The sequence below is a fragment of the Dama dama genome, chromosome 13, assembly GCF_033118175.1.
Source record: "Dama dama isolate Ldn47 chromosome 13, ASM3311817v1, whole genome shotgun sequence".
In the NCBI taxonomy this organism is placed as follows: domain Eukaryota; kingdom Metazoa; phylum Chordata; class Mammalia; order Artiodactyla; family Cervidae; genus Dama; species Dama dama.
In genome coordinates, this window is record NC_083693.1 from 62,608,592 (window position 1) to 62,622,458 (window position 13,867).

Genomic DNA, 13,867 nt, shown 5'->3' on the forward strand with positions numbered 1-13,867 from the left:
AGAAGGAAGGCCCTACGCAGCCATAAATAAATAAACGTATCTATTTTTAAATTAGAAAAGTGTTGTTGTGAGTTAAACCTCATCTTTCATGATAGAACTCAAATGTCTTAATCTGATTAAACAAGAAATGGCAATACTGTAGTGTTACTTAGTTTTACAACAATATTAAAAGCTAAAAAGATAACCTCCAGAGAAGTAAAAACACAGACACTTAAAAAGGGTTACCTCTTTGGTAGAAAGGATTACCTCTTTCGTAAAAAGGATTACCTCTGTGAAAGGGAGCCAACAGTGGGAATGGACTCTTTAATTTTCATTATAAGTTATTTTTAAAATAATCTATGCATTTATATTTCTCTGTTAAAAGCATTTAATAGACTTCATCAAAATTAAAAACATGCTCCATGGGAAAAAAACCTCTTAAGAGAATGAAAAGACAAGCCAAAGAGAAAATATTTGCAAACCACATATCCTACAAAGAACTAATAAACAGAATATAAGAATTCTCAAAACACAATAAAATAAAACCCAATTACAAAATAGGCAAAAGATATGAACAGACACTTCCTTAAAGAGAATGTACAGATGCAAAGAAGCATGTGAAAAGATGTTCAACATCATTAGCCACTAAGGAAATGCAAATTAAAACCACAATGAGGGCTTCCCTGGTGGCTCAGTGGTAAAGATCTACCTGCCAATGCAGGACACACAGGTCCAATCCCTTATCCAGGAAGATCCCACAAGCCTCGGAGCAACGAAAGCCCTGCGCCACAACCACGGAGCCTGTGCTCTAGAGCTCTGGAACCACAACTACTGAAGCCTGCGCGCCTAGAGTCCGGGCTCTGCAACAAGAGAAGCCACTCTGCAATGAGAAGCCCACTCACCGCAATCAGAGAAAAGCCTGCACAGCCACAAAGACCCAGCACAGCCAAAATAAGTAAATAAATAAAGTTATTTTAAACACACACACACACACACAATGAGATATCACCACACACTATGAGAATGGCTAAAATAAAAGAGCGACAACACTTATCAGAATGGCTAAGAGTAACACCACCAAATGCTGGTGAGAATGGACAGAAATTGGATGTCTCATACACTGCCAGTGGGACAGTAAAATGATACAACCACTCTAGAAAACAGATCAGCATTTCTTGAAGAAAAAAAAACTAAACATGCAACTACCATGTGACCTAGCAACTGTCCCCCTGGCCATTTATCCTAGAGATATGAAGAATTATAAAAACCTGTAGGCAAACGTTCATAGCAGCTTTATTTACGCTAGCCAAAATCCAGAATCAACCCAGGTTTCCTTCAACAGGTAAATGGTTAAACAAACTGTGGTACATCCATACCATGGAACACTACTCAGCAATAAAACAAACTGCTGATACACGCAACAACTCAGATAGATCTCTAGTACACAGTTTGAAAAAATCCAACCTTCACAGATTATATACTATATGATCTTATTTACATAAGATTTTAAGTGACAAAACTTTACCAATGGAGGATGGTCTTTTATTTTTTTTGGCTGCTCCTTGCAGTATGTAGGATCTCAGTTTCTCGACCAGGGATCAAACTTGTAGACCGAGGATTGAAAGCACAGGGTTTTAACCACTGGACCACCAGGGAAGTCCCGAGGATGGTCCTAATTAATGGTTGCCAGGGGTTCAAGTGCAGGTGAAGGGGATGGATGTGGTTGTAAAAGGGCAACACTAGAGCTCCCTGTGGTGTTGGAACTGTTAGCATCTTGGTCACAGTGGTAGATAAACCTACACAGACAATTGAGCAGTATAAAAATTATACACACCTGAGTACAAGTAGAACTAGAGAACTCTGAATAATTTCACTGAATTTTAGCAATGCTGATATTCTGATTGTGAAATTATACTACAGTTCTGCAAAATGTTACCATTGGGGAAAACTGGGAAAAGTATACAAAAAATCTATGTGCTACTTCTTAAAAAAGCATGTGAACCTTTAATCATCCCGGGACTTCTCTGGTGGTCCAACGGCTATGACTTCACACTCCCAATGCAGCAGACCCAGGTCCAATCCTCGGTCAGGGAACTGGATCCCACAAGCTGCAACTCAGAGTTTGCACATCACAACTAAAGATCCCGCACACTACCACAAAGATAGAAGATCCTGCGTGCCGCAGCCCTGACGCAACCAAGACCCAGCGTGTCCAAATAATAAAAATAAATATTCATCATCTCAATTTTTTAAGCGTTTAACAGAAATAAAAATATCTTTGGCATCATATTTTACAATGCTTCATGTTTAGAACCAAAGGCTTACATCAGCAAGACAACAGATAAAGAGAGGAAGATCTTTTGGAATTTTATGTTGTATAAAACTCACAAGCAGCTTTTCAAAATGTCTGCTGTAACAAATAAAGACAACATAAAGAGATCAGTACACATGTGTTTTCTAGAGCTTTCATTCTTTTGGAATCAACCCCACATTCTTTGCAGTTTCGTGGCCTTTTCACATGCTATTCTCTCTGTCTGGAAAGTTCCTCCTCCCACATGCCACACTTCTCCCCAGCCCTTCAACTATGCCTAACAAATCTGTATTTATAATTTACGTCTTCTTCTCAAAAAGATTTCCCTTATCCCCCAGATTAGGTCATATATCCTATTTTTTCCCTCTTTACAATGATCACAATTTTCACTGATTAACTATTTATGTAATTATTCAACGTATCTCTATTAAAGTGTAAGCTCCATGATGGCAGAGATGATTTAAAACACCCGCCACAGTGCCTGCACGTTTACTGAATGCAAGCATTCAAGTTTTGTTTTTTTTTTTAAAGAAAGAGCATCATGTTCATGCAAAAAGGCAAAAGTAGTAGCATGAGAATTCTCAAAACAGAACTATCCATTTATAACAATGGGTACGCACGCATTCTGTCCTCAGTGCTTCAAACCTGGGTCCTGAGCCACAAAAACATAGATAAGTCTGGCACGTGGATCCTAAAGAGGTATCAGAAAAACTTAAACGCCTACAAAAAGTAAAGAAAGGTAACACACATGATTTAAGTGGTTGGGTTTAAGAACAAAAGCACAAGTCCTAGGAAAATGAAAAAAAGAACAGCTGGCCTCAGCGTCCAGGTACAACAGTGACTTACAGGCACTATGACAGCCCACAGCACTCATGTCCCATCTAAGCAGAGACTGGCTGCTACTCACAGATCCAGCCAACTGTTGCCAATAATACCGCAGTTGCGTTACTTCTGAACTAGTAATCCCAGAAACTGGAAATTGAAGTTCCATGTGAAATTTCCCTATTTTTAAATTCTATTAATTAATTCAAATATATTTTAACCACCATGTATGGGCCAACTAGAACCCACCTGCAGACCAAAGTAACTCCACCAATTTGCGGATTGTTCTAAAGTATCCAATTAATGATTCGAGATAAAAATTTTAAATGCAAACATAGAGTATTAAATAGAACACACACACACACACACACAAAAGTATTTATTTTTGAGATAAAAATCATGGTCTTTCACCCCAAACTAACATTCTCCTAACAACCTCCCTTTTCTATTCCACCACTCAATCTAAAACTCTAGCGTTCTTCTTTGATCTTTGAAGAATTTGGGCGCTGAATAATCATAAAAAAAGAGAGGCACTTGAATTACAAGGACTCAAAACCCAGGTCTGCCACTTACTAGCAATGTATTCTAGGGTAAGGTTTTTAACTTCTTGCCCATCACTACCCCCCTCCCCAACTAAGTAACATAATGACTAAAGTGCTTGGGTTTAAGAACAAAAGCAGTAAGTAACAGAAGTAATGTAATGTGTTCATTATACAGCTGCTTTAAGGATGAAATTAAATGGCAGTATATCAAACATCCTATCCAGTGTCTAACAGAGAATAAATTCACAAATGGGCAATGTTAAACATTTACAAGAGACAAAGTAAAAAGTGAATACTGTTAAGGGTATGAATTAAACATTCTCGGTCTAAAACTGGTGAAGATTCTTTGGCTGGTAGGTAGAAACCATGCCTAACTTTTGATAATATATCCTAATATTTTTTTTATTATTTTTCCTATTAATAAGTCGTATCCAAGCTAAGAATGAGGAATTCTTATTTTGTTTCACATGCACAAGACAGATCACAATTTGAACAACACAGGTATAAAAAAGTTGCTACCTTCATAAAAAGAGATTCCAGCTTAAATACCAATAGAATGCTAGTTAAAACAATCCTCAAGTCTAATTTCCTGCTCCACAAAAATAAATCCTTTTATCCTTAGGGCAAGACAACAGGCACAGATAAAAGAACTGATCCATTAATACATTTAAATAAATTTCTCCAAACACTAATATACCTGCTTTTCCTATTTGGCTGAGGTAACTGTTCAATGACCTGACTGATGGAACCACGTGTCTCCAAATGAGAAGAATCCATAGAGTCTGAAAAAAATAACTGGATATTAGCACAAAAGGCATTTACCACCAAACTTTAACACAAATTCAGGAATGTGTACAATAACAATCTAATCAGCTGTATTAGAAAACCAACCTTTTGAGTACCTACTACACACCAGATATTGTGCTAGACTTCCTTACATACTTCACCACAATCACATAATACTGAAATCTACCCAACTCCAATAAGAGCACCCTTGCAAAGCAATCTCACCTGCAGCTTTGTTTTCTTTCAGATGCTCATTGAAGCCACTTTTACTGTCTCCTTGTTCTTCTTCAGCTGTGTGTTCAGTATTGGACTCAACATTCTAAAAAATATACACACAATAAGATAATCCAAAATGAGATATATTTTTGTGAAAATATAGATTTCATTTTCCAACCAACTTTACCCAAAAAGATAGTGATCTCCTAAGTACCTACATTTGCAGACTGGTCTAGATTAGGGGTGGGGTGGGGTGGGAATCTACTCAATCATTTCCAAGCAACCTATCACTCACCAACACAGGGTTCTCTTTGTGCGTCTGAAGATTAGGAAGGTGTCGAGCTAGCACACTGAAGTGAGAACCAGAATCATCTTCTAGAACCTGGCTTTCAGGTTGAGAATCTTCAATTATCAGGCAAGGAGTGTCTTGCTGAGAGAAATCTGAATCCAACTGACTTCCAGTAGGGTCCATCTGCTCCCCTGGAATGGAATAACAAAAGATCAGTTCCGTGTAACCTACTAGCCTTCCTCACGCAGTCTGAGCTTAAAATAATGAGGCAGTTAAGTACGAGACCTGGAAAGGGGGACGAGTGTAGGACTCTTCCTATTATAACATTGCACACAAGCACTTTTCTGTCATACCTGCCACGGCCCGATTTCCTCCTGCTTACAATCAGCCTGCCTACCCTTCTCTCCCCTTCCATCACCTTCGCGTAGACACCCTTTCCCCTCCTTCCTAACCTCTACTCTCCCCGCCCCTTTTTTCCATCCCCCACAACTCTCCCTACGTCCTTCAGGCGCCTCTACCGCTCCCCAAAAAAGCATCTTTGGAAGACCTCTGCTCGTCTGAACCCCCACAGCCGTTCACGCTTCCTCACGAGCACCCGGGTCTTCCTCGCGAGTGCTACCCCGCCCCCTCCTTGGGGCCCTCCAACCCTTCCCCCGTCACCGCCGCCATGCTTGCCACCCCGCCCCCTCCGGTTCGCCACCCCTTCAGACGCGAAGCCCAAGCCTTCAGAGCCGACTACTCCCCCACTTTTCCCCACACGGTACCAGGCATCCCGGCGGGAGATCCCTCGCGCTCGTGCTAGAGGTCTCCGCACGCTCCCCGGGTCCCTCCAGCTCGATCCCCAGGTCGCCGCTGTAGCCACCGCCGCCACCGGCCGCGAACTCCCCCTTTCCCGTCGCGTCACGCAGTATCGGCTCGCTCATTCGCTGCTGCTGCCCGCCACTCAAGAAAGGCTGTGGGTAACTGGCGAATGAGTCGGAGTGCCCCGCCCCACGTAAGAAAAAGGAACACGGCGGCGTGTTTCCATGGCAGCCTGGACTTTGCAGGCCCTCCCTCTAGTATAGCTGGAGAATGACAGTATCCTTGAACCGAAGGGACCTTGAGAGGGCATGAAATATAGTCCCCTGCCGCTCCAGGACGGTTGTCTGTACCACTGCTCAGACATAAGAGAAAAGGCATTTTTTTTTTAATTGTTCATGCACCATAAGGCCCTACTCTCACCGTCTTCCGTGGAAAAGGAGGTTTCCTGGCTTTCTAATAAAAGGGCAAAGAAGATCCAGGATGGCTAGAATTTCAGAGCTGGTGAAACTGAGGAGAGAGAGAACTCTTTGGGGTTTGCCCGGTCAACCAGGATCCCCTTCTTGGGCCTCTACTTGAATTCAAGGGCACACATTAAATACGTCTCCGCCAGTTCTTTTTTAATTTTTTTTTTTTTTTTTTTCTATTTACCTTGTCTGAGGGCCCTGGTAAGCCATATTTTCCCCCATTGCCCTTTTCAGTCTGGAACGTAGTTCAAGCTTCACATTTGCTTATCGGTGACCTATCTTTTGTGGAATTGCAGCCTACAGAGACCATGGCCCCAGACATTTTTTGCACCTCCGTTTGAGATAATTGAGCACAGTAACTGTCGGTGGTGAAGAGAACAGCTGCTGCCCTTTAACTAAATGACCTCAAAGATCCCTCCAAGCCCTGAGAGTCTATTATCCTAATTATGGTGCCAGGGTCTTATAGAGGGTGTGGCAGCTGTGACTTGTATTACTGAAGGAGGTCCCATGAGGAATACATTGTTTGGGGAGGGTATTTTTGTTTTTAATTTAAGAGGTGGTTGGATCTGAGGTGGAATTCTAGCCAGAGCAGCTGTCAATAGGGAAAACACCTAGCACCCTGCCAAGCATATACATAGTAGGTTTTCAATAGGAAGTCGTTTTCTCTCTCTCTACCCCCAGACTCCGGTGGCTCAGAGGTTAAAGCGTCTGCCCGCAATGCGGGAGACCTGGGTTCTGATCCCTGGGTTGGGAAGATACCCTGGAGAAAGAAATGGCAACCCACTCCAGTATTCTTGCCTGGAGAATCCCATGGACGGAGGAGCCTGGTGGGCTACAGTCCAGGGGTCACTAAGAGTCAGACACGACTGAGCTACTTCACTTTCACTTTCACCCCAGACTCAGAATGACTTAAGCACAGTCCAACCATGATTCTCCAATTCTGGAAAATACCCAACACTTGATAAAGTCTAAGCTGAAGTGGAGCTTCATATCAACCAATCTTCTCCCTGGTGTTATAAATTACATTGATCATATTTTCCAAACAAAAATCAAAGCATGTCATCGGCGTATACGTTACTCGTGGGAACAAAAGGACAGACTCTTTGAAATAAAACTGTCCTGAAAAATCTAGAATCTATTGTTGCTATAACTAGAATATAATTAGGGTCCCCAGAATGTTTTATTAGTGGAGCAAAAATGGAAAGAAGCATACAGAGACATATCCCACTTCTTAATCCTCAAATCCTTTATAACTGACTCCTGTCTTCCCTCCTACTCCTAGTGTAGCAGAAGACCAGTGACCAAATAAATGCAGTTCTACAAGAACCAGGTAAGGTCAACATTGACTACATAGATAGACAAAGTGAATTCATCTGCTTGATTTAAGGGGCACAAACAATCATGTCCTGTTGTATGCAAATTTTGACCTTGATTCCCATAAAAATTCTCCATAGTCACTATATTTTGGGTCTTTTTTGTCCTGCTGTTGCATCTTCCATCTCTCAGCAAGACATAAATAGGTAGATTTTCTTGATTATTTGACAAACAACTGTATGTGTTTGTGAAAACTTATAAAACTGTACTAAAAAGGGTAAATAAAGTTCAATAAGCATGGCTTCCCAGGTGACCGCATAGTAAAGAATTTGCCTGCCAATGAAGGAGATGCAAGAGATATGGGTTCTATCCCTGGAGAAGGAAATGGGACCCCACTCGAGTATTCTTGCCTAGAAAATTCCATGAACAAGGAGCCTGCTGGGCTACACCCCATGTGGTTGCAAAGAGTCTAACACAACTGAGCACAAATGTGGCTAAAAATAGATAAATGCGCCTGAGCCATTCCCATTACCAAATAAAACAAGAGCTTTTTTAAAAAGAACTGTGAATTCCTTGTTAAGCAGGATAATTAAATTAATCATTAAATTGCCCAAAGAGATCAGAAAATGCAGGCAGGATGATTACCCACTGAGGCTGTGACTGATCAGACTTAGGTGAGCGAAAGGCCTTTATTGACTCTTAGACTGCAAACGACCATTAGCATATCTGCCTGTCTACAGGTGCATCTTTACCTAAGCAACCCCCAAGAAATCTAATCTACCTCTAAAGTTCTCCCAAACAAGAAAATTCCATCAGACCCCATGTTAAGTCACTTTGAAGTTTAACAAAACTCATTGTCAGAAATTTTTCTTTTAATCATCTAAATTTTTTATTCTAGAACTTAGAGCCATTTTCACTCAGATTGTCCTTAATTGGTAATCTTAAAACCTGGACAAATTCTTCTAAGACTAGGATCATCTCAGCTGGCCCAATAATTCTACCAATCAAACAATGAACATAAATGCTATATAATGAGCTCGATAGTCTTTTCCTGAGGACTCCTCACAGACTTCTCTAAGCAAAAGAACCCTAAATGGTTTAATCCTACCTCACAGACACTATTCACCAGCCTTTATATTTGCTTCATGGTTTTCCCTGAAGCTCAGCAGCAGAGAACTTTACTGAAGATAAGTAAATTTAATGATAAACTAAAACATATCCCTTTTAAACTGCAATATTAAATTATTACAAACTAACTTACATTTAACATATAATTGATTGACCTCTAGGCTGTCTTCTGTTGCACTTGGACCTATACAGTCATATCCAGGCATATACCAATAATATTGATATAATTAATAACTGTATTACATTTTTACTGTGTGTCCAGTATGTGCTCTGTTTTACATTCACTATCTCACCTAAAAGCTTCATAACTCTGAGGGTTACAGATGAGGACACTCAAAATTAGAGAGATAACATAATTTGCACGATGTCTCACAATCTGTGAGAACCCAATCTAACCTCAGACATTTTATATATTTGATCTACATATATATATTTTATATATATGTCTGATTTATATATACATGATTGAGGAGGAACAGTTAACAGAGAAATGGCAAAAGAGTTAATACAAAACTTTTTCATTTTAGAAGGTATTTTTGAGTACTAAATATGGGTATCCCTAGTGTCCTAGAAATTCATAATAATTAAAATAATATGAAGAGAAAAATGATATGGAGAAAAATGAAAAGTCGTCAACTTCCCGCCCTTATGAAGAAATTAAGTCAACAAAGAGGCGATGATCAAAGAAAAAAATAAAAAAAAATTAAAAAAAGAGGCGATGATCAAAATGTGAAAGCAAATTTCCTAAGGTAGTCAATAATTGCTTCTGATATATTAACTTCTTAACACCAGGCTGATATGATTAATGGGCCATGCAACCCCTGCAGCGGAAACAATCTTAACTGGTCTGTATCATCACTACAGAAAGTCCTCCTGTTAATTTTAAGGAAGTTTTTTTTTTTTTTTTTTTTAAGTTTCAGTTCAGTTCAGTTGCTCAGTCGTGTCCGACTCTTTGTGATCACATGAATCACAGCACGCCAGGCCTCCCTGTCCATCACCAACTCCCGGAGTTTACTCAAACTCATGCAGAAAAGTTACAACAAGAGTGTAATTAAAAAATAACAGTATAATGATCTCTCATAAACCCTTTCACCTAGATTCACATTTTGTTAATACTTTGCCACATGGCTCGTATTTTTTTTTTTAATTGTGGTAAAATATGTATAGCATGAAATTTACCACTTTAACCACTTTTAAAGGTACAGTTTAGTGACATTAAGTACACTGATGTACAACCATCACCACCATCCATCTCCAGAACTTCTTTAACCTCCCAAACTGAAACTCTTATCCATTCAACACTTACTTCCCCATTCTTCTCTCCCTCCAGCCCTTGGCGACCACCATGCTACTTTCTGTCCCTATGAATCTGACTATTCTAGGTACTTCATACAAATGGAATCATACAATATTTGTCTTTTTGTGTCTGGCTTATTTCACTTAGCAAAATGTCCTCAATGTACATCCATGTTTTAATTTTAATAGCAGGTGTTAGAATTTCCTTCCTTTTTAGGCCTGAATAATATTCCACTGTAGGTTCGGTTCAGTTCAGTTCAGTCGCTCAGCCATGTCCAACTCTTTGCGACCCCATGAACCGCAGCACAGCAGGCCTCCCTGTCCATCACCAACTCCCGGAATCCACCCAAACCATTTGGTCCATTGAGTCAGTGATGCCATCCAACCATCTCATCCTCTGTCGTCCCCTTCTCCTCCTGCCCTCTATCTTTCCCAGCATCAGGGTCTTTTCAAATGAGTCAGCTCTTCGCATCAGGTGGCCAAAGTATTGGAGTTTCAACTTCAACATCAGTCCTTCCAATGAACACCCAGGATTGATATCCTTTAGGATGGACTGGTTGGATCTCCTTTCAGTCCAAGGGACTCTCAAGAGTCTTCTCCAACACCACAGTTCAAAAAGATCAATTCTTCGGCGCTCAGCTTTCTTTATAGTCCACCTCTCACATCCATACATGACTACTGGAAAAACCATAGCCTTGACTAGACAGACCTTTGTTGGCAAAGTAATGTCTCTGCTTTTTAATATGCTGTCTAGGTTGGTCATAACTTTCCTTCCAAGGAGTAAGCGTCTTTTAATTTCATGGACTGGACATGGAACAACAGACTGGTTCCAAATAGGAAAAGGAGTACATCAAGGCTGTATATTGTCACCCTATTTATTTAACTTATATGCAGAGTACATAATAAGAAACGCTGGGCTGGAGGAAGCACAAGCTGGAATCAAGATTGCCAGGAGAAATATCAATAAAGTCAGATATGCAAATGACACCACCTTTATGGCAGAAAGTGAAGAACTAAAGAGCTTCTTGATGAAAGTGAAAGAGGAGAGTGAAAAAGTTGGCTTAAAGCTCAACATTCAGAAAACTGAGATCATGGCATCCGGTCCCATCACTTCATGGCAAATAGAAGGGGAGATAGTGGCTGACTTTATTTTTCTGGACTCCAAAATCACTGCAGATGGTGGTTGCAGCCATGAAATTAAAAGACACTTACTCCATTGTAGGTATGTATCACATTTTATCATCCTTGTTCATTTTAACCCACTTTTCAAACTTTTCCAGAACTCCAACTTTGCCACACCCAAGTACAGATGATGCCCTGAAGGCATATTAGCAGACTCCCACCAAGGCAGCCACCTCTTCCAGGTTGCTTAATTTTCCTGCTGACCAGTTAGCTGTAGGCCCTCTTATTGACCTGAGTCTCTCAAACACACAATATGAAGCACAATTGTGACTTCAGAATTAGCTGGAATTTCCTCCCTTCCACCTGTTGAATCCAAACTGCTTAATTCCACCAGAAGCTGCTTATCTGGAAACAGAGAGGTAGAAATAGGAAGCTGTGGGATGAGGGGGGGAATGAGATGGAATCCTCACCTACTGAACACTGACAGGGCTTGCCATGGTCCCTTCTCTGGCTTGTTCCCTCTCCTTATAGAAGTATTCAAATCACCACATCCTGGCAGCATCTCCCCTCTACTCTTCTATCAAGCTCCAGACCTTTCTTCTCTCCTTGTCCTCCAAATTCCACTTTCTCCATACTTATAACTCCATAATCCTTTACAATCTGGGTTTAATCCCCACAAATCTAGTGCCTGGAACAAAGCAGTTACTCTAAAACTGTGAACAACTGATTCTGAAATTTTCTTGTCAAGTCACCTCATTAGCTTTGGTCTCTATCATGTTTGATGGTGTTGCTGAGTCCCTCCTCTTTAAAATTCTCATCCTGTAAATAACCTAAATGACAACTAACAATGGATGAATGGATAATAAGGAAAAAAATGTGAGGCAGACAGAGAGATAGAATGGAATACTACGCAGCCATTAAAAAAAGATGCAATCTTGCCATTTATAACAACATGGATAGACCTTGAGGGTATTATGATAAGTGAAGTAAGTGAGATGGAGAAAGACAAATACCATATGATTTTAGCCATATGTGGGACAAATAAAAAATAAGTGAACAAATGAACAAATCAAACAAAACAAACACGTAAATACAGAGAACAGAATAGTGGTCACCACAGGGGAAGGGGTTGGGTGAAGACAAAGTGGCTAAGAGGGTCAACTCTATAATGATAGATGGAAACTAGACTTCCCTGGTGGCTCAGACTCTGAAGAATCTGCCTGCAATGTGGGAGACCTGGGTTCCATCCCTGGGTTGGGAAGATCCCCTGGAGGAGGCCATGGCAACCCACTTCAGTATTCTTGCCTGGAGAATCGCCATGGACAGAGGAGCCCAGGAAACAGTCTCTGTTAATGGGGTTTCCCACTTTTATAAGACACCATAAAAGTGCTACAGGAATGCATAGGAGGGAGAAATCAACAGAAAGAATTTTAGTCATGTGGTTATAATGAATATTTAGTGAGCATTTACACTATTCTAGGAGCCTGGCAGGCTATGGGGTTGCAAAGAGTCAGACACGACTGAAGCGACTTAGCACACACACATAAGCTGTTAACTCTCACTCCTTGCTTTATCTCATCCAGTCTCATACTGTAACTACCATTTATATACCAGTGACTCCCAACTTTATAGCTCCAGCCCAGACCTCTTTCCCAAATCCTGAACCTACACCTAACAGCCTAGTCAATATCTCCATTTAGATTCCAACTGACATCTCAAACTCTACATGCTTAAAACTGAATTCATTCTATCAAATCTGCTCCACTTGCAGCCTTTCCCATCTCAGTTGATGGCAACTTCAACCTTCCTGCTGTTTATAACAAAAAGCTTGGAGATACTCTTTTTTAACAGGAAGTTAAAAAATAACTTATGTACTTATCATCCAATTTCAACAATTATCAACAAGTGCATAATTGTAAAAAAATATTTTATTGAAGTACAGTTGGTTTACATGTTAATTACTACTGTACAGCAAAGTGATTCCGTTATACATATGTATATATTTTTTCATATTCTTTTCCATGTAATTTAATCATAGGATATCAAATATTCATTTCCCTCTGCTATACAGTATAAGACCTTGTTTATCCATTCTATATATAATAGTTTGCACCTGCTGCTGCTAAGTCACTTCAGTCATGTCCGACTCTGTGCGACCCCATAGACGGCAGCCCACCAGGCTCCCCCATCCCTGGGATTCTCCAGGCAAGAACACTGGAGTGGGTTGCCATTTCCTTCTCCAGTGCATGAAAGTGAAAAGTGAAGAAAAAATAAAGTGAAAGTGAAGTCACTCAGTCATGTCTGACTCTAGCGACCCCATAGACTGCAGCCTGGACAAGGCTCCTCCATCCATGGGATTTGCCAAGCAAGAGTACTGGAGTGGGTTGCCATTGCCTTCTCCGCTACTAATCCTATATTCCCAATTTATCCCTCCCCCATCTCTCCTTCTCCTTGGCTACCACATTCTTTATGTCTGTGAGTCTGTTTCTATTTTGTAGGTAAGTTCTTTGTATCACATTTTAGATTCCACATATAAGTGATATCATATAGCATTTGTCTTTCTGACTTACTTCACTAAATAATCTCTAGGTCCATCCATGTTGCTGCAAGTAGCATTACTTCATTCTTTATTACTGAGTAGTGTTCCATATATGTGCCACATCTTAACCCATTCATCTGTTGATGACATTTGGGTTGCTTCCATGTCTTTACTATTGTAAACAGGGCAGCAGTGAACACTGAGGTGCATGTGTCTTTTTGAATTATAGTTTTGTGCAGATATATGCCCAGGAGTGAG

General features: G+C 40.4%; 1 protein-coding gene across 5 annotated transcripts in view; it reads right to left on the bottom strand.

Annotated features, from left to right (window-relative positions):
- Positions 1–13,867, bottom strand: part of TP53BP1 (tumor protein p53 binding protein 1) — an 88,607-nt gene that overhangs the window by 62,995 nt on the left and 11,745 nt on the right. For 4 of the 5 annotated variants that reach the window (XM_061159242.1, XM_061159240.1, XM_061159241.1 and 1 more), the window contains exons 1-4: positions 5,710–5,834; positions 4,952–5,136; positions 4,666–4,759; positions 4,352–4,436 (exon numbers count right to left, since the gene is read on the bottom strand). In XM_061159242.1, coding sequence (XP_061015225.1) covers positions 4,352–4,436; positions 4,666–4,759; positions 4,952–5,136; positions 5,710–5,716 — 371 coding nt within the window. In that variant the 5' untranslated portion in view covers positions 5,717–5,834. Of the gene's footprint in view, positions 1–4,351; positions 4,437–4,665; positions 4,760–4,951; positions 5,137–5,709; positions 5,835–13,867 lie in introns of those variants that run through there. The other variant, XM_061159239.1, reaches the window with a different exon arrangement.